Source organism: Fringilla coelebs (assembly GCF_963513975.1).
Source record: "Fringilla coelebs genome assembly, chromosome: 11".
Lineage (NCBI taxonomy): Eukaryota > Metazoa > Chordata > Aves > Passeriformes > Fringillidae > Fringilla > Fringilla coelebs.
In genome coordinates, this window is record NC_140037.1 from 11,253,373 (window position 1) to 11,274,562 (window position 21,190).

At 39.5% G+C, this 21,190-nt stretch overlaps 1 protein-coding gene across 3 annotated transcripts in view; it reads left to right on the plus strand.

Annotated features, from left to right (window-relative positions):
* The window catches only part of AFF2 (ALF transcription elongation factor 2), a 323,813-nt gene that overhangs the window by 247,170 nt on the left and 55,453 nt on the right, over positions 1-21,190 (plus strand). For all 3 annotated transcript variants that reach the window (XM_084213128.1, XM_084213130.1, XM_084213129.1), the window contains exon 9: positions 3,396-3,433. In XM_084213128.1, coding sequence (XP_084069254.1) covers positions 3,396-3,433 — 38 coding nt within the window. The remainder of the gene's footprint in view (positions 1-3,395; positions 3,434-21,190) is intronic.

Below are 21,190 nucleotides of genomic sequence, written 5' to 3' on the forward strand. Positions count from 1 at the left end.
TAATCAAAAGCTTGCATCAAGTCTAAAACAAATCAAACTCAGTGGTGAAGATGAGAAACAGGAATTATTAACTGAGTAGCGAGGCTGATGGAGGCTCAATGAGATCATTTTGTTCAAAGATTAAAGGCGATGAACACTGAAATAGTTGAGGAGGATGGCTACGAACACATCTGACTAGAGCTGCTAAATTCAGTAATGATCAAAAGTTAATTATCAAAGCAGAGAGAACTACTCAACACAGACAATTTGAGTCAATAGCTAAGCAGCCGAGAAAAGAAGTAATTTGGAAGAAGTATTTTCCTATAATGAAGTTATATAAAAGACGTACATTTCAAAGAAACCTGCCTAAAACAAGATTGCATTCTTCCTGATCAGAGAAAAATAATTAGCTCTAATTGACAGACCTGCTGCACACCAAATATTTTCAAACAATATGTTTCTGCATCAAAGCTTAATGTGTAGAGTTACTCAATGTCACTTTGATTTTGCCTTCCTTTATCTTCTGCCACTGGGCATGCTCGTGATATCGCAACAAATACGCTTTGAAAAATGAATGAGCAGCACCTACAAGACAAATAAAAACAGGAGGACAGATCCAGATCTTTCTCTGATGGAATCCCTGATGTATGGTGTGCTGTGTTTAACATCACCGTGATCCCACTCCAAGTGAATCCTTTGTAACAGGGAATTAAACTGGGCTGGCATGTAGATTAACCCAAGCACTCGTAATGGTTTTTCAGTTTTGTGTAAGCAAGCGTTTGTGTGAAGGACACTGTTCCTCCAGCATGTGCCTCTTCTTAAGAGTTAGGAGAGTGTGATTTTCTGGTAACAAAGGAAAAAAAAAAGGTGGAAATTCTCCATGTAAAAATCTAGGGAAAGATAAATGCTAGAATGTTCACCGTCCAAGATAACAAAATATATCTATAGTTCTTTCTTCCTGAAACTGCTACGTTTCTTGCAGGGTAAATGGTTGTGATAGACATAGCTAAGTGGTCAAAAATCAAACATGCAGTTAAGACTCTGCTCTTTAATATTCTGTGACTTTGACATTGCCAGTCCTCACTCTCTGAAATATCTTCATCTTCTTTAATCTTTCATGTAAACAGTTTAGCTCACACCATCACGCATGTGCTCTCCAGAATATATTCTGCTGTACTTTGTATTAAATCAACTGCATTATCATTGTTTACTTGTGATCCTAGACACTCCTCTCTGCTGTTGCCTTTTCTTTATCTGTATTTTGATGCCTGGTTTTGTGTAGTGATTTTTTTAATAATTCAGGGAAAAACCTTGATTTAGATGCAAGTTTCACATGCTTGAACTCAGAATTGTTAAGGTCCAGCTATTTGGTATATGGAAGAGTCAAGGAAAATACCACTCCACAGTCAAAAAATACTCTGACATTGTGGAAGAATGTTTTTGAGCTTTAAAAATTATTTTAGTTTCCTGCAGGATAAGACTGAAACTTGGATTTTAGGGGAAGTTTGGGAAACAGAAATGCCATTTTTGGTAGTGTTTAAGTTCATTTTAAATTAAGCATTTCTGTGTTGTTACATGTAGCTTATTATTTAGAAAGTTTCTTAATAGCATGCTTCTGACTCTGCATTTGCAGAGAACTATTGGAAAGAGACACAATCACATTATCTCACCGTTGAAGCAGGGACCCCATTTCATCATAAGCTTGTTTGAGAAGGCATAATTAGGCTTGGGTTTTTCTCAATTACTTGTGCAATCTGAAGTTGAGCATTTCCTGAGGTTTAAGTGTTTTATTTAGCACCCCTACTGTACAATTAATGTAATTGATTCCTATCATGCATTCGTTGATTTATTCTTTAGATGGAAAATATAATCCAAATGAAACAAACACATTTTTCTTTGCAAGCTGGGAGCCAGCCCAGAGGATTGCTGTTTCACCGTCCAAGCTCTCACAAGCTCTCATTCTTTCTCCCAAATTTTAAACTCATTATTAGGGATTTTAATGGATTTAAATAGAGATATTACCTTTGCTATGATGGGAGGCAAAAGTGCCAAAACAGCAGGTATTTTGGAAAACTAGCCCCATCGTAGAGCTCAAGGGAAAATTCATTCTGCCAAAATTTGGAACCCAGTTGTGCAGATCCCAGAGGTTTCAAAAGTTCATAATTTTTCATAAAGGATTTAATTTGTCAAGGGCTTATATGAGCATTTTTCTGAACCACTAATATTCACACTTCCTATGAGGGAACCATTTTATTTCCATCCCTAAGTATAGCAGAGGTTAAAGTTCCTCACCATAACCCTTCTCCTAAATGTCGGCAGGCTTTGTAAAAATACCTCTGGAGGTAATTAGGCACTAAAACTTTCCTTTCTATAATGGGTTTATGGATCAGTTGTCTTAATTCTGCCTTTCGCTACTCTCTGTGCTTGTAATCTCACCAACCATCTGACCACTTTCCACATTTAAATCTATTACAGCCTTGTTCTGCAAACACCAGGAGGAATTCTCCGAAACGGTACAACACCAGCTTTCTCTGCCAGTTACATTCACATCCCTCTTCCCTTAAAATATTATTTACCTATTCCCAACAAAACAAGAGTGGGATGCAAGGTCGGTTCAGATTACATAATTATGCCAGAGAAGCATTAAAGGGAGAAGTCTCCCCCAGCATCTCGAGCAGCTGAAGCAGTGTGACAGACTGGCGCGGCGCTGCCATCGCTGCCCCCAGCTGTGTTGCTTAGCAACATTTTAATTCAAGAAGAATCGAAGGAGATGAAATCCCCGTGGAGAGGGAAACAGAAATAAGAGGGCCGTTGACAGATGATCTGAGTTGTTTCTTCTAATATACTGTGAAGATCACTGGCTCTTTTCATGAATGATAAATGGACTGTACACAGATCAATGGGTTCAGCAATAAACTGGAACCAGGCTCCATGTCTGAGGTGGTGCAGGCCGAGGGGCCCAAAGATTTACTCATTTAGATGATTTGGAGTGTGTTTTCTCAAAGGTTTCACAAGAGGAAATTGATCTGAACATTTGGTCATCTCTTGCCCTTTTCTGTTGCTGGTGAATAAAAACAGTTTTGGAAATGGAATCCGTTCTTCCCTCTATTTCTTCCTGTTGTTGTTCTTGCTCCTGATAGGGACAGATAGCTTGTGACAAAGGGGCCAGACCTCAGGGTGGGAAATGAAGTAACAGCCCTGAATGAGCAGTTGCTAAAGACTGGTGGCCATTAAAAGTAAACAAACCCCGCTGATATCACGAAAGTGCAGGAGTGTTTCAGACCCAGCGCTATCTCTCTGAATGGTCCCGCAGCCTGGGATGTTGCTGGCGAAGAGCTCCCATGAGCTGATGTTTGCTTGCTTTGGTGTAGCTCTTGCTTAATGATTTGTTTCCCCCACCCCTCTTGTGTTTACAGGCTGCCGAAAAGACAAAATTGAGAAACATTCCTGTAAAGTAAGTTATTTTTATATCCCTTTGAAAATGCGAGTTTAATGACACCGTCGTATACAATGACTAAAAAGACAGTGAGAGGGGTGATGAAGGAGATAATAGAATTCATGTTGCCCCTAATCATAGTAGTAAAAAGGTCAGTATCATTGAGGAAAGCTTTCGATTTCTCTTGTGTCCCTAATGATTGCACTGCTCAAGTTTCATCCAGTTTCCATAAAATAATGTGTTGTCTATGAATAGCTGCCAAATAATCACAATCATGCTCAATACATAGTGCTTCTAGCCTTGGGGAGGTTTGTACATGCAAAAAAGATTATGATTTTTAATTGCGATCCTCGAGAAGGTCTGACGGGGGAAATAACTAGGAATGTGCCAAATAATTTCTGGGCACATGGGAATCTTTTGCACCTATGTATCAAGGCTTTGCTATCCTGTTGATTAAGAGCTCTTTCTCCCTCTGTGCGTGTGCCTCTCTTGCACCATACACACATGCATGTTTCTGCTCTTTGCACAGGGCTTTGTGAAGGATGAGCAAGCTACCAGGGAGCAATTTCAAGGGCATTTTATGATAAGTTCTTAAATCATAAGGCCCTAGCAGCAACACTCAACCATATATCATTGAATTAAGGAAGTTGCTGTATAGATGTCCTGGCTCTTTGAGAAAAGGCATTTTCAGTTAAAGCTAACAGCATCACTTATTCTGTTTAAATAATGAATACTCCAGTCCTAATGGGCTCTTATGTACCAATAAAAACACATATTTAAATTTCAGTAGGAATTCATAGCAGTTTAACTACATCCCAGTAACTGTGTATTCATGTTAAGGACAAGAGTTCTTATTTTTTTAGTAGTTTGCCGATAATGCTGACTTTTATACTGGAGTGGGTTTGTTTTTGCAAGAACATGCACTGACAGGACTCCCCAGTCATTGTGTTCTAGCACACGTAACAGAAGAGTACAGTTCTATTTGTCACTTGGATTCCATCATGTGTAGTCATTTACACCTTATAAAGTGAGCACAGAATGTGTATGAACACTCCTTGGAGTGATTAGGCGATATGTCAGATGACCATAAATCACTCTCTCCTTATGTTTCATTCAGTCTGATAAAAATTAGAAATAGGATCCAGCAAGGACCTGATAGCATGTGAAACTTGTAATAAGACAAGGGACCTTTCTTGCCTATAGGGCTAGTTCAAATTCAGTGCAAGCTGAATTAAAGTCATTGTTAGCTGGGGGTTGTTTAATAGAGAGTGAAATGAGCTGTGTTTTTATCTCACATTATACAGGATCCAGGAGTTGCAAGGTGATGAAATTCCTGGGGAACAGCTCCAAAATAATCATTTATCATTCATACACTTTTTTATATATTTTGAGTCAAATTCTCAAGAATGACTCAACTGAATTGTATCAGAGGCATTGAGCACTGCAGTTATTAAACAGGATGTATGTGCCACTGATGCCAAATTAATCCACCAGAAAGATTTGAGAGCTGGGAGGAAAGGGTGATTTAGGTTAAGTTATTTTTTATATGGACTTGAGTAAGGGTAATATTTTGAAATGGAAGAAGGCCAGATGGACAGTCTCACTCTTTCCACTTACATGTGTGTATTTCACCCTGTCATGTTTCCCCCAACTGGTTGTTTAACTTCTCCTTGTCTATGTTCATGGTGGCAGCTTCAATTAGTACCCTAGGGGATCCATTATACACATTAATTACACTATGCATAACAAAGCAGCTGAAAAATCTGCCTAGTTTTGTTCAGTGACATGTAACTATTTAAGGTACCTGTATACAATTATGAGTGCATGCTAAAGCTCTCTGGGTAAAAGAAAGAATAGTGTCTTTAAGATAGCAGTAGTAGCCATGGATTGCATTTATATAAGTGTCAGAGCCACACTTAGTACAGCTCAAGCTTGGCCAGCTTTTAGTTGCTGCTTTTGTAGCTCTCAAATGTCAAGGAGAATTTCACTTGAATTTTAATGTTCTTCAGCTATGCAAAATAAAGTTAGTAGCTTCCATTGTCATAAGGGCTGAAAGCTGTACAGATTCCTTCTACCATATGTGACTTATCACATACATTTTTAAAAACACATTTTTATTATTAAGACATATGTGATAGTACACTTCTGCAAATGTGAATTGCTTTTGGCTAAAAGCCATCCACTAATAAGTAGAGTTGAATCTAACTGCATTTGACATCTGCTATAATATATATATTTTTTTACATATATAAATATATATATAAAATATTCGCAGTTGTCATTAGCATAAAAAATTTCCTTGTTTTTACCTTATGCTGACATAGTTCTTGTGTTCCAAAACTGAAGCAAAAATCACTTCCTTTTAAAGACTGTAGGTTATATAAAGTCCTTGGACAGAGCCAACAGTGCCACCATTTAATGTATTAGTTTAGGAGCATGATGGAGATTTCTATAGAAATGGTCTATTTGCTTTTCATTGCTCAGTTCATTAATGTTGCTGGTGTAATATTTGGTAGGAATTTTACTGTTCTTTTATGTTCTCTGGAATCCCTACAGCGTTAAATAAGGCAGAAATACAAGGAAATGGGGAAAAACAAGGAAGTTTTCTTTTTGCAGTTCAGTAAGGCAGCCAAGCAGCTGGCTTCTCAATGTCCAAGGGTATGTTGGTGCTCAGACTATCTTGTGGAACCTTCCTGATGGCCCAAGTAGGTGCAGTGGCCCTTGGCTCCTTCAGAAAGAAGGCTTGGCTTCAATCCTGCGGTGCTTGTAGTACTGGAAGGCACAAGGCATCCTCAGAACTCATCTTTATGTATTGGTAGAATCATCTTACATAATATTACTATAAATAAGCACTCAGAAAATAGCTAAGAAATCTCTGTATCTGCAGAACTGATTTTTTTTTTCCCAAAAGCATAAGACCCTTTTCTGAGGGTGTATGACACCAAGCTGGGCCCCATATCTGCTGAATCTTTTACATTTAACTGATTTATGCTCTCATGACCTTGTTATGTAAGGAGTACTTGCTTTCTCCCATTGGCTTTATCCATGTTTACACTGAGAGTCTGTGGTACAAAAGGGATTCCTGGATGTAAAGTCCTACGTGCTTATTTACTTGCTGGTCCTTATCAAGCTGTTCCTATCCCTGCACCTGAAAGAAGTAACATGACTTAAACAATTTCACTCCTTGGAGGGTTTCTGATTTCTAAAGATCTGTTACATGAGAGATGGTTTTGAATTAGGGCAGATCCAGAGGAATTAATCTTTTATATACCCTCTTTTGATGCAAGAGGGAAAAAACACTGGTGTCATTGAAACGCCACTATAGCTTTGCTCTGAAACCCAGATTTCTTTCTGAACTTATGTGGACAGTGGGAGCTCACATCAGCATAAAGCTTAGAGGAATCATGTTCATGTTGACTTGGATCACATCACTTGTCCTGAGGTGGGCTGAGCTGCAGGATCCCCCCATATCCAGGGTCGTCCCCACTCTCAAGTACATATGCACTTGGCTTGGCAGCCTCTACACTAACGTGGACTGGAGGTCAGCCAGCCCAGAGCCTTAACTCTGCCAGCAGCAGAGGGTGGGGGGCAAAGGACAGCAATTACAGACACCTCCTCCATGGGGAGCATCCTCCCACCTTCCTGCACACGGCGCTTTGCACTTCCGCAAATACGCGTCCTGTGTTTAGGAGGCACCAGTGGACTTACTCTCCATGCAAAGTCTTTCATGAAGTCAGTTTGTACCTCCTGTCACCACAACACAGTGTGGGGGAAAACAATCTTTTTGTTGGTTTTAAACCCTTTTCCTCATATTTTCACTGGAATCCACTCAAGTAGTTATTTTTTCAGAAAAGAGCAAATGATGAGTCACTGTTCTTCATTTCTGATATTACATCCCTCTGTTGTACAGACCAAAGTCTTCCTACTCCAGATCCAATAATGTGGATTAGCCCACCAGTGAGCTATACAGACACAAGGCAAGTCTCTCTGCAGTTGGAAAAGAAGACTCTATGTCTGCTATGTTGGGCAGAAACAGGAAGATAAACATGTTCTTTTCAGGTTTTCCATACAAAGAGATGAGTTATTTGGATGGCAGTGCCCTTCTGACTATGGACTGGATATAATGTCACCCTAAACAAATGTCTCAGATTACAGTCGTTTGTGAAAATGGCCAGATGGATTCCTTGGGAAAATGTGGGCAGGTGAAAGAATGGTTTGGCTAAAACTTGATGTCATCCAACACTATAAAATGCAAGGGTTTTTTAAGAAAGAAATTAGAATTTTTAAATGGAAAATGAATGCTCTTTAGAGTGTAGTCATGTAGTCCATGAAATTTTGTAGAACTGTGAAAATATTGGAAGCAACTTCTTGCTTCAGGGAAGAAAACATTGCTTTCCTTGAGTGTCCTTTATACTCCCTTCTTTTATAGTCCCTTTTAAAATCTTCAGTAGAAAGTAATGGCATTTTCCCCAAACACCTGCATATGCTTAAATTTGCTGTAGTTTTAATGACTTCCAGATACATGTTTTGAGATTATAGCTTTTGTTAAAATCCTGCTGCAAAATATATTTGTTTTCCATCAGCCACAAGTTTGTTAACCAGCAAGATTTCTGGTGTTTATTGTCTTTTCCTGCCATAAAATTCATCTTCTCGTCTGAAGGGCATCTGACTTGACTTGGTATGGTTTTCTGTCCCAACCATCATTGGAAATGCAATCCATTAACATTTGATATCTTGACATTTCAATTGACCTCTCATTTGCAAAGCGCAGTGGTATTTTTCGTGGCCTTTTCATCCTTGATTATACATGGGATAGGAGTGCCTGTTTCTCCTGACTGCACTTTAAAAATATCTTTGTTTTACCAGCTGGAATGGCACCTTGGTTTTGCCTCCCTGGCTGGACCTTATTCTGCATGGAAGGTCTGAGGTCTAAGCAAGCTGTGCAGAGCCAAAGGATTTTCTTATTGACTCACTAAGCAGGAGGGCGAGCAGGTCAGGCTCCGGGGGTTAGCTAACGTGTGCAGCAACAGCAGCAACCATAAACAGATCTCCTGCTCCCACTGGCAAAAATGCAGGCCAGTGGGCTGACTCTGGAAGTTGTTTTGCTTTTGACCAGCCAGATCAGGCATTTGTACCCCATAGAAGTAGGGAAGAGGCAGCATGCTATTGGTACACATGCAGCTCTTCCACTGCAGGGTATCTCCTGGCCTGTGTTTAGAAAGGGATGAAAAAAGTGTGTCATGACAAGGTTGAAAAAGCCTCCCATTCATGGATGATGGTGTGGGAGGGTGGCCACATGTATGTGTGTGAAAGAGGGTCAATTTAACCTCAATATAAGGAAAAAGTTTTTAACATGAGGGTGGTGAAATACTGGCACAGGCTGCCCAGAGAGGTGATGGATGCCTCTTCCCTGGAAGCAGGCAGGTTGGACAGGGTTCTGAGCAACCTGATCTAGTTGAAGATGTTCCTGCTCAGTGCAGGGGGGTTGGGCTGACCTTGATAAGATCCTTTCCAACCCAAACTATTCCATCCTTCTGTGTGTATATATATATAGGTACATACATGGATACATAGGCACCTGTGGGCCATAGGTACCTATGGACATTTCTCTATATTTACAGGACATTTACTACAAGACTTAAACCACTTCTAAAGAAACAGAAACCCCAAACCTGCTATAAGCAATTCCCACATGCCACCTGTTTGTCTCTGATTCTGAACCTTCCTTCCTGCCATTTCTCTTCAGACTATTTCTGGCAAACTACTAAATCAGACAGCACCAATTCAATTAGTTCTAAAAATCCATTATAACATAGTGCCTAAACTGCCTGCCCATATTCATTTCTCAGAGAAATTCATTCATATTTATGTTTTAATACTTTAAGTCTAGCATGCAAAAGCACTCAAATCCCCAGCAGAAATCCAGGAAAAAGCCCACTTACAGGCAATTATAGACAATGTTCCTTAGCCCCTGATCTTCCTAGTCTGTCCACTTGAAAATTCTCACAGGTGCAGTGATTGGTCAGTGGGATTGGTTTATTGCACCAGTGATAAAGCCCCTCCAGAATGTCACAAAATGCCCCAGCCTCTGCCAGCCCGTGGTGCAGGCTGTGCAGACCCACCATGCTCACAGCAGGGTCAGCACCTGCAGAGGGACCAGGAGGCACAGGCTGCTGCTGATCTCCAGTGGGCTTTGTCCAGGGGCTGCATTTCTTCCGCACAATGTGAATCCAGAAGTGTTGCAAAGGATTACTTTACTCTCACGAGTTAAAGGTTAGTGTTGGAAATGGATTACAGAACTCCTGCTTTTCAACTGTTTGCAAAGAAACGCACATATTAAATCTTTTTTGATGATATTGCATTAATCCCTAAATACTGATTTTTATGTAAATTTTGACTCTTGCAAAGCTCTGACAATTCAGCTATCCCCATGTGGTTTTATCAGAGTTCAATTGCTCCTTTAGATCTTTGTTCCTTTTTGCAGTACCATTTGCTTTATTCCAAAGTCATCACAGCAGCTAGAAGATGTAGTACTTTAGACATAAAATAATAAGTCTATTTAATATTTTACCTTTATTTTCTGAATTTGTTCCTCTGATACATCTTGTTAGATAAATTTTTATCATTCCAAAGGATAACCACACTAGGGCTATTTTTATTTCTAGTGAAATGATGCATGATAACTACTGGCAGGGCCCAAAGCAGTAAATCAGTCCTGTTCCAACCACAGAATGTATTAAAAGTCTGCAGCCTGTGGTAATAAGTTATAATTTAGTTGACTAGCAGTTTGTTTGGACTTAAAACTGTACAAATGAGTCACATTGATAGGCTCTGAAATTTAAAGCAGGTAGTGCTTTATTAAGGTTTCCAGCTACCACCACAACAGGTGCCTGGAGAGAGCCCGTGTTTTACAGCGAAACGCTTCCGGTTTGATTGTGTAATTTATGGTTAAATTACCACATGGCCCGGGGAGTGCACAGTGTTTGCTTAAAGACAGTGAGATGGACAGACCCCGAGAGCTCCTTCAGCTTATCTCTCACTCATCTGAGTGCACACCTGGCTGTGGGACGCCCCTCAGCTGCCGAGCTGCTCAGTGGCCATCACAGAACTTCGGGCACCTGCAGAATCCTTACTTTTGGATCCTCACATTTACAGACACATGTATATGCCAGACAATCAAGGCTGATCGTGCATTTCTGTAGAGTTTGTCAGGAGTCTTGCAGCTGATGAGAAAAAGAAGTGTTTTTGTTTTATCTGGGTCACGATTGTTATTTTTCAAAACATTTTTGCGCCTTCATTGGGATGCAGCTTTTCAAGATTAAATTTAGGTCCATTTTTAAAAGTTGTGAAAAAATGAAAGTTAGAGCCAAACAAAACCTTATTTTTCCTGATTCTTTTTGATGGGAAAAAAAAAGTTAGTTAATGTCAATATTTTTTTTCCCAGTTTTAGCATGTGTCTGCTGTTGATCAAAGAAGCGCCCATTTGTTCTTCCTCACTAATCCTGTGGTTTTGATCATTTTAGATTTTATATTTGTCTTCCTGTATATTATTTTTAATTTTAAATTACTTAGCATTTATTCAAACCATTATTCCGAGTGTTTGCTTAGTGTGTTACATCAAATAACAACTATTTTCTAGCTACCTGTGATCTTTTTTATATGCTTTAAAAATGTGTTTCCAGTATTGCAACCAGTTAACAAATGCTAGGAAAACTGAAGGAAGGTCCTGATCTTGATAAAACTGGCAGAACCTGTGCTGGTGGTTTCAGGAGAGCTCGCTGAATCCAGCACTACTGAACCATCATTCAGATCTCATACCCCTGAATTTCACTGTTAGACCATTTTTGTGTTGCTGGAGGGTAAATAACCAGAGCAGAACTGTTACTGTTAGAATACATATAAGACTGTATGGTTTAGTGAGATTCAAGCATGTTCTAGACACTCTCCAGATGAAAATCCCTGCCTTGGAGAGCCTGGCAAGAGGCAGTGGATAAAGCTACAATGCAGTGGGATTCCACTGAAGCTGTATCCTTGTAATCTGTATTTCCCCAGCTGTATCTTTGAAATCTGTGGGCTTGTGCCTGCTGTCCTTTGGGCTATAAAACTCCACACATTTCACTGGCATTTCTCCTACTTCTTGTTGGTGTGCAAGGGGACAATGAAATTTCCTTTTCTTTCTGGTTTGTGGCCTTGTGATTGTATATCTTTAAGGGTTCCTCTGTTTAGCATGATCAAGAAAATACCACTGAGTAAACATGGTCTTCCTTCTTATCACCTTTTAAATGCCCCAAAAAACATGCAGCTATATAGTATAAAAGGTCCTTTCCTTTGGCATTAAATGAAATAAAAGAAACACAGGTGTCTTTCAAGCATTTTATTTAAATACAACTACAAAAAATAATGATCTTGTTCTAAGTGAAAGAAGAAGAAAAAAATTCCAGTCATTTATGATCAATGAATACGAAAGAAAGGCAAAGCTAGATAATGTTTCAGGAAATAACACTGCTACAAGGTTAATTTTGCCTAGTACAACATTTCCTAGTATTGAATTGCCTGATATACTCCCTCAGGGATTGCTCCTGCGCTTGCAATAATCGAGGCTGATTTTATTGGAAAATCACCTCTGGATGAAAGACATACTCTAGAGAGAACTTTGCATGGGTACAAATAGGTTTTTGGTGCCAGTGCCATGTTGCCCAGGCCAGCACAGTTATAGTTCCCAATCTGTCTGTGCATTCAAGCAGCAAATTCATTAGCAACCCTTCTGGCAGGATAGAAAAATAGACATATTAGGGAAATTTACTTTGAATTGTTTTCAGGATTTGTTGGATAACAGTTCGGTAATCAAATTGCGCCTCCTAACAAGAGTATTAAACATTTTTATCAATAGTGGCAGGAAAGCTGCAGATATTCCTTTAAGTGCAGAGCTCTTTGCTGTAACACTATGTGACTAGCAGAGATCATGGATGAAAGAAGAGATTAGCATAGTTGGAGGTGCTTGTGATGTCGGGGCCGATTTCTGTGATTTCTGTGCTGCGTTCTGCGCTCGGCGCTCCCATGGCGCTGTAATGGGAGCATCAGCTCCTGCAGCAGCCCTGTCACCGTGGCAGGGCCATGTCGTGACAGCCCCACGCTCTCTGACCACGGCAGCCCAGGTCAGATCCGTGCAGCAGCTCCCAGTGGAGCCAAGTGGAAAGGGAGCATATTGTAAGCACAGCGCGCTGTGCCTGCAGCTGGAGCGGGGACACGCGGGCGCCGCGGACCAGGGCGCGCCGCTGACCTTGGAGCGACTTTGAGCCTGGGGAGGCTGCAGGAGAGCTGGGGAAAGGCTGATTCACAGAGACAGATTAGTGAGGAAGAAAAATCAAGGAGATTGGCACAAGGACGGTGGAAAAAAATCTTTCTAAAGAAAGAAGGGAAATTTTTTTGCACTCAAGGCCGACAGTGAACCCTTATGTCGGGCTCATCTGGCCACACACCAACAGCAGCAGGAGAAAAAAATACTGGGTGCAGCTTGCACACTAAGGTCTGTGCAAAAGCTGGTGTTCTGCTGGGAAAATACAGAGCATGGGCTACAATTCATTAAAGAATAAATGACATTAAGCTCAGGGAAGCGACAGGGTTGAAAATTAGGATTGTAAAAAAGAATCTCTATCCACTGTACCCTAATTCCTGTTGTTTTCATGATTGTTTCTCTGTGAAGAGGAGAGCCACTCTCAGTATCAATCACAGTAAGCTATTTAGACACAGAAATAAGTGGCATATGGCTTAGCACTTTTGGGTCTAGCAATCAAGTAGCAACCTCCTGCAATACAACTGTAGTTTGGTTCCCAATGGGCTTCACTTTGATGATTAGATAGATTGAGTTCCCCGTGTCATTCAAAGACAGCAGAATTTCATACAAGTTGGTGTTAGCTTCCTCTCACTTCATTTCAATTTTCAATAACCAGTGTCATCACATGTAACAGTTTCTTCGTAATGGAACTTCATGTCGAATCGGATTTGTCCTTCAAGTGAAAGAGGGCTGTAAAAAGTCTTCTGAAATACTGATGTCTGGAAAAATTCCTACCACTGTGAAAATGGGAAGGGATTTTTTATTTATTTCTCCTAAAGATGCTTCAGTGCCCAATCCCCAGATCATTCAGGAAAAGTCAAAACAAGGCTTTAGTACTGCATTTGGGGATGGTCTAGGGCTGCTTCATAGGATTTATCCAGGTGCTTGCTGCAGTCATTGTTGTGATAAGTCAAAATATTTGGTCAGTCATATTTGAAATCAAAACTATAATATTTAAAGACAAGTTCTGTATAAGTGGAGTTAGAGGCGAATTTGGACTTCAAGTCTGAATTAATCCCACTGTATTTCAGCATGGCATCTGTTAAATATGAACATGCTTCACTAACACAGAACTGCTATTTTTCTGGGCCTTACCTTCTGTCCATCAGCTCTGGCCCATCCCTGGGCAGTGGAGAGATGTCCTTGCAGGCAGAGGGAGAGAGCCAAGGGCTTTGCCTGCTGGAGAATGAGGGCATGGACCCTGATGAGGGTCAGGATAAGGGGAAGGGTGGGAAGAAATTCAGAGTTAAAAGCCCAGACCATGAATAGTGGTGAGCATAAACTTGCTAGGCAAGTGTTTGCCTTTTCTGCCAGGGATATTTCTGGGGAAATCTGGTGTCTTGGAGAATGGTTTGCCCATTCCAGAGTTTGAAGCTGTATCCTTCCTAATGGGCCAATCCCCTTCTCACTTTGTTGTCCTTTCTCTGTGAATTTACAACTGGAGGAATTCTTTAAAGGTCCACCAGTGTCACACACAACCTGTGCACAGAGATTCACCTGTCAGCTTTCCATATAGCATGTCCCATGCATGTGGATTATGCCAGAGAGTGTAACAGCACAAGCAGTGTGTTTAAAAAGAAAATTCTGGGTCACACATTCACCACAAAACACTTGCTGTAATTCACAATTAGTCTTAATATGCTGTAAGAAGAGCAACTGCAGACAAATACCTCATAGCTTTATAATGCTGACATGTACCAAGCAGCAAAGATGATATGGCTGCCTGTGTCACATACCCAAGACTGCCCATCCCAGAATTTTATTTCTTGGCAGTTTCTTACAATTTTGTGAAATATTTTTTTAATGTGACGAAGTCACTTCAATTACACAGCCATTATAAGTTTTGCCAAGGTTGACTATGGATCGTTTTGTGTTCATTAGAGCACAAAATTAGAATTTTCATTGCAGCAACTGTAAACAGTATTGGCTCAAAAGAGTGCAGCTTTCTTCCCTCCATAAAATCTTGGATAAGCTATAACTGAGGACTTCCATTTTTTTTGACATATTTTAATGGTTTTTTTTAACTGCCTGCTGGGTTGTTGGATTTTTTCTTCTTCTTCCTGGTTCTTGATGTATTTGTTTAACTGAATAACCAGCTCCCTTCATAATGATGACATTGCCACTGTGTGCATGAACAAGCAGGTGCAGTCAGTGTTTCTAAAGCTGTGAATATAGTATTTCTTCAACTTCTTGAATGTTACAGCTTGGTGCTTGTCACTTTAGACCCAGCCAGGGCTGCAAAAGCCATAAACAGGAAATAGCCATTTCAAAAATACTTCATCATCTCTTTAAGTCCCACTAAGCCCCATTAAGTTTTCACTTAACTAATATTATAGTTTATTACTTAAGTAATAATTAAAGTTTCTATTTCATATTCTCATTAATTTATGGATATATGTGATTGATTTTGCTCATCAGGCTGATGTAAATATGAAGAAATTGCATTGAAAAGATCACTTTAGTATATGAAAAAATTAAGCAAATCGCAAGTAAATCTAGCACAGAGTGTTCCAAGCAATTGAATAAGAACTCAAAAGGTTTCTAGAGAAGTCCAGGCTTTTGAAAGCTATTTAGAAAGTAAAAGACTGCTGCTTTTTGCATCTGTCTTTAGAAAAATAAAAGAGAAAAGCATCTTGGAGAGAAGAAGATTACTTTTTTTCCCTTGATTATTTTAGTAATTTCTTTTAGGTTAATTTAACCTTCATATTTCTAATTTAGCATATTAGAAACAGTGGTGCAATAAGTAGTGGAATACTGCTTGGTAGAAAATAAAACCAAAATGCTTCCTCTGCTAGTTCTTTGGGCTGAAGGTGAACCTATGCTGCTCCACCTTCCTTTTCTGTCTCTTGGGATTAGGGAGCTTGTGTGGCTCCTCACTTGTGCTTCACTTGGAGGAATTTCCAGGCTTTATTTTTAAACTAATATGTATTTACAAGGAAGGAGAGACGACAGAGGCTATTACAAAAGTAGCAAAGAGCTTCAACAGACATCTCTGTCAGAGCCTGCACAGCAGCAATGCTCTGCCTTCGCCTACAGATCTGTGGAGTGCATGCTTCTCTTGGCATGTGGCGAGCTCGTGTCTTGCCAATGGGATTCCCAGTCCTAAGGAATTTATTTATTTCTAGCTGTAATATGTCATGATAATGTCATTCAGGATAAGATATGTCAGCAAATGCACCAACAGGCTTTATCAACTTATACCTCTTAGCAAAACCTGGAGCTACAGTGAGTGGGGACAGCAAACATACAGCAAAGGCATATCTCTTCCTCTTAAAGAAATGTATTTAACAAGGTTATATACTATTTGCATTCCACATTTGCAATTATCACCCCATGAACACACAATGAAATCATCCAAGTGACAGATAATGTGTTAGATATATGTAGTTAGACTTTTTGTAGATTAAACAAGCTGTTAGAAATAAGGAGGAACAGCTACAGTAATATATTTTGTAGGAATCAGTGTAGTCTGAATAATGTGAGAGCTCGTTGAAATACCATTCTCTTGTGTGAAGGATGTATGTTTGTGAATGCATGTGTGTGCAGGCAGGAATGCAAATTGCTAAGTGGAAAGATTAGCAAATTGTGGATTGTGGAAGTCTGACTGTATATAGTAGAAAATTTTCCTTCAAAGCTCATATAAAGGTTTGATTCTGCAACTTTATTCTCTACCCTATAATTTTACACTAGCTGGCATAAATTAGCAAGCTAGGAGTCTAAATATATGTGTCTAACATGCCTCTCAAAAGAAATAAGATAAATGCACATGGTGAAACAGGAGTAGTTGGGTGTGTAAAATATCTGTGCTTTCTTGCACATGGGTTACATTTAAGTCAGGGAAAGGAAAGAAAAATCCTTCAACTGCGCTTTATCTGTGTGGATTGCAGTCTGGAGTTCTCAGAATATATTTCTTTTTAACTTCAATGTTAAGAAACTGGCAATGCCAAACACTTCTTCTCTAGCAAATGTGATAATTTCTGAATCCAGACAGAGGCTTACTTGCATTAATGTGCTCAGTGGTCTGGTGGAAATCAGTAACATGATGAGGTACAGGGGAGGGGGAAGGCGGGCCTTCCACATTTATTTATTCTGGATAAATGGTGCCCATTAATCTATCAGGAAAATATGGAATTAGCAGGGAAGAAACCACAGTTGCAAATTTGGCAGTTGCTAGCATGCACAGATGGTCTTTCAGTGTTTTAAGATTTTCCAGTCTTTTGATATTGATACCAACATTGAAAAGTAGCCCGTGTGTTGCTAATATTTATCTAGAATAGCCATAGAAAATTAACATTGTGGATTTTGGATTGTTCAGTTTCCTCTCGGTTTATTTGCATAAAGTTTTTTAATCTGAACGGTAAAGCTTTTATGCTCTGTCTTTGGGTATTTTAAGAAGCATAACTGGAGTTTGATTTCCTAAAATAAGGACAGCCAGCATATCCAGACAAAGGCACTGGTTCAAAAGAGACTCCTACATGTGAATTTGGTTGAACAAATTTTGCAGGTTGGTAGTCCAAACTGGCTTCCTACTGTTACAGACAGAGTCTGTAAAGTGGTGTTCTCAAAGCCAGGATGTTGAGTCCCTCCTTGATAGAGTGTTATTTATTCTTATTCTGCTGACAGGCACTGATTTTCAGTCACTGTATCTCCACTGGAGCTGGGAATCTGACCCTGGCAATGTCTCCATTCAGTGTTTAAGGGCATGAAGTCAAGAGGGAAGGATAATGTCATCTGCTTAATTTGCTTTGGGAGTGTTTGGTTGAATCTTTAAAGACCATGTTGAAATATTTCACAGAGAAAATCACAGAATAATTCTTGCCAGCTCTACTTCTAGTTTATTCTCAGCTGACCCAGGGGATATAGTACCTTAATTCCTGTTCTGAAATGTGCCTTCAGCAGTCCTATAGTGCACAATTGCACGTGCACAGGACAAAGATGTCTTTGACTAACACAGCCCAAGGTGCTTTGTATGAAAAATCAGGAGAAACAATTGGGGGAAAAAATAATTTAAGAAAAAAAATTATCTAAGTGCAGTATGAATTTTTATCTGGTGAAAAAGGTCTGAGATGATAAGTAAGGTGAAATATTTGGATGTGTTACAGAAATGCTGTATGCTGGTGTTTCCAGTGTATCCAGTTGTATAGGTCTGGTTTGTACAGATCTCTGTGGAGCCAGACAAGCAGATGGACAGTCAGACACGTAGCTATGGGTATTAGATAAAGGTGAGACACATATATGGACACTAGGGTATACAGGTGTGCTTTACACATATATGGACACTAGGGTATACAGATGTGCTTTTTTTCTTTTTTTTTTTTTCTTTTTGTTTTGCAATAAAACAAGGCAAATGAGAGAAACATGAAGAATTAAATATTATCTGCTAACAAGAAAAAATTCTAATTATGGTTCATCAGAAATCTTCCTCAACATCTGTGGGGATACCACAGAACAGACCTTATCTATTTGCTCTGGACAGTAGTTCCCATTTCTGCAGGGAGGCAGATTTCATATACCACCCAAAACCAGAACCTGCTTCTGTTTTACAAGCAGAGAGGCAAAATTTAGTTTTATTTCCCAGGTAAACAGGTTCTTCAGCTTAAGCCACACCTGTGCTATTGGTTAGAAGAATTTTACCACAGGTTTTGGAAGCTACACTTTCTATTTATTCATCCCAAGAAGGTGGTTGCCATTTCTGGAACCACCTGATATTGTTGACTGATGTGTAGTGTGTAATCCATTATAACCATCTGATTTTTCTTTGGAAAGCAACGTCACTGGTCATTCCTTACCTTGTATTTTTGCTGTTGAATTTTTGTGATAAGCTCTAGTACCTTGTGCTTGTCCACAGTGAATTTTACGTTGTTTCATTAGGAAACTTCATCAGGATCTTTTCCTATTCTGACCCATCCTCCAAAATACTTGTACACCTTCTCACATGGGTATTGTTTGCTCATTTAGCCAGCTGTTCTCTTATCCAAACCAGTCGTGGAATTTTAAAATGTTCATGTTTATTGTTGAGTTACTGTGGTAGTAGCTAGGTTATAGTCTTGGCAGATATTTCTTGCCAGATCTATAATAGCAAAGAGATAAAATACTGATGATGGTTTGGGTGATTTATGGGGTCTATAACGGACAGTTTACCAGAATGGATCAACTCTTTAAACTCTTGAAATGGCTGCAAATCTTACAGGGCTTCTTATGGAAGTATGAAGATCCTGGAGGGGATGAGCTTTTCAGCTTTTTTGCACATGTGTGAAGCTTTCATTTAGCAAGCCACAAAAATGTACAAATGACTCCTTGCAATACATTTCAAAGTCCCTCACCAGCAATTAAAGGCTCTGCAGCTCTGACTGCTTTCTAACCTACCACATAAGAATTTCATTAAATACTGCCCACTGTCAATGTTCTTGCAGTACTTGGCAATTCTTTAGTTTTATGTGTACCTTTTTGTCATGAAAATTGTATTGAGAAAAATCCCAGATTTCTAGTCTACGTGACATTTAAGAGATTAGTGCAGATCCTACACCACCGAGGGACAGAGATGCAAAAACAAAGCAAAAAAATAAATAGTGGTGACTGGAAGCAGAGAGAAAGAAGTCAGACATTAGGACAGACTTAGAAATGAGCATACAAGATTGTTGTTGTGTAAGCAAAAGCTGACCCTGGTCAGCTCTAACTGGTGTTATCTTCACTTATTGCAGATATTGCTAGAGGAATTTCTTCATTTGTTTAATATCAACAAGCAATTCATCTAGACTTCACTCAGCAGTCATATGTAATCATATCATCACTCAGGCACACACTACAAAATACATCCACACATTTCAGTAATGAAGCCGTGCATCTAACAATATATGGAGTGAATTGTGACACACCTGTACTCCAGCACACGTTTCCCAGCTTCTCTTTTTAAACCATTTAATTCTCTTTTTTTAGCATGTAATTGTGCTGCAGTCAAATCATCTCTGATTACTGCTCTGTGTCTTGGCTACAGGGTAAAGGATTCCCCACTGTCTCTGTCCTGTATACTCCACTGCTGTGAATTTCTCAGTTCTTCTCCCTAATTTGCCACTTCCAGGTCTTTAGAGACCTAAATACTTCCTCCAGATCAGAAGCTGTCTCATACCCTCGTTCTCCTACTCTTGCACCATCCTGCAGGAAGGAGTTCACTTGCATTTGAAGAAAACTGGAACCTTCTTGGGTATATGTATATATTGATGCTCATATTTATAGCATCTATTTTGCTCCATCTTCTAAACAAAATGTCCTGGAACTCTTGTTGGGGCACTCCCCTGCTTGTTGGGTGTCCCTCACTACATTTGTGGATATCTGATAGTTTTATTTTCCTGTGACTGGGTTGCCTGGGTCCATGTCTTACATTTATAACAATTGCCAAAGTAAAGGTAGAGCCATGGGCTTGTGGTTTGGCCCAAAAAGAAATTGTCCTTCTGTGCATAAAGGTGTTTCTGACTCATTGTTAGGTTATAACTCCATCAAAGACTGTTTCTTCTTGGCCTGTAACCATTTTACAATGATCAGTCTTTTAAAGAAAAGTGTCCTGGAAAAATATCTCCAACACCAAAGCCCAGTGAAGTTCATTTTATTGTCAGTTTTTTAATGTCCCCAGGAGTAAATCTATCCTCTGCCATCCTCACAAGTGGGAACTCTGGGAACAATCTCACATACATTTTTCCATTTAGGTTCCCATGTGCTTTTGTGTATTTGCTCTGACCTTATGTTGGGAAGATTTACAAGTTACTGGCAGTCATCTTCTCCATACTCTTTCTGTGGCCATAATTCAGTGGAATGGAAACATTCCAAGACAATTAGAAACACAGTCCATATAGCAACCTGCCTTCAGAAATTCGGGGTAAAACACTAAACTTCTTTAAAGAGGCAAACCCCATCAAGAAAATGGGGTTATTGAAAATCCTGAATCTCCTCTTCATAAGCTTTACACTTTGCTCATATACTAGACTGCATCTTAAATATAAACCTATCATCAGGTTTAGCAAATCAATACCATAAGAGTGTGAAATGGTCCCCAGAAATCTCCAGAATGCCATTTCACAGTAAAAGCAATTGAAAAAGAAGCTGCAGTGGAATATCTTATGAGATAGCCATTTAGATCACAAAAGGATCATAAAAGTCAGAAGCAGTTTGTTTGAAGCAAGGTTCATAATATAACCATACAGAGCTTGCTGGGAAGAAAGAGGAAAATTGCAAACCAATTTGTGGTTACAGCTTTTTCTGTCAATTCTACAGGGATTTAAAACTTGTAAAAGGTGGAACTTCTGCCATCTTACACTGCTCAACGAGAAAGAGATAGCTATAATCATAGTAGCTAAACAAACACCAATTATTGAAAGGCAATATAGTCTTCATTAACTTCAAAGCAATTAGCACTTCTTTAGTTCATTTACTGCTGAGCAAGGTGGTAT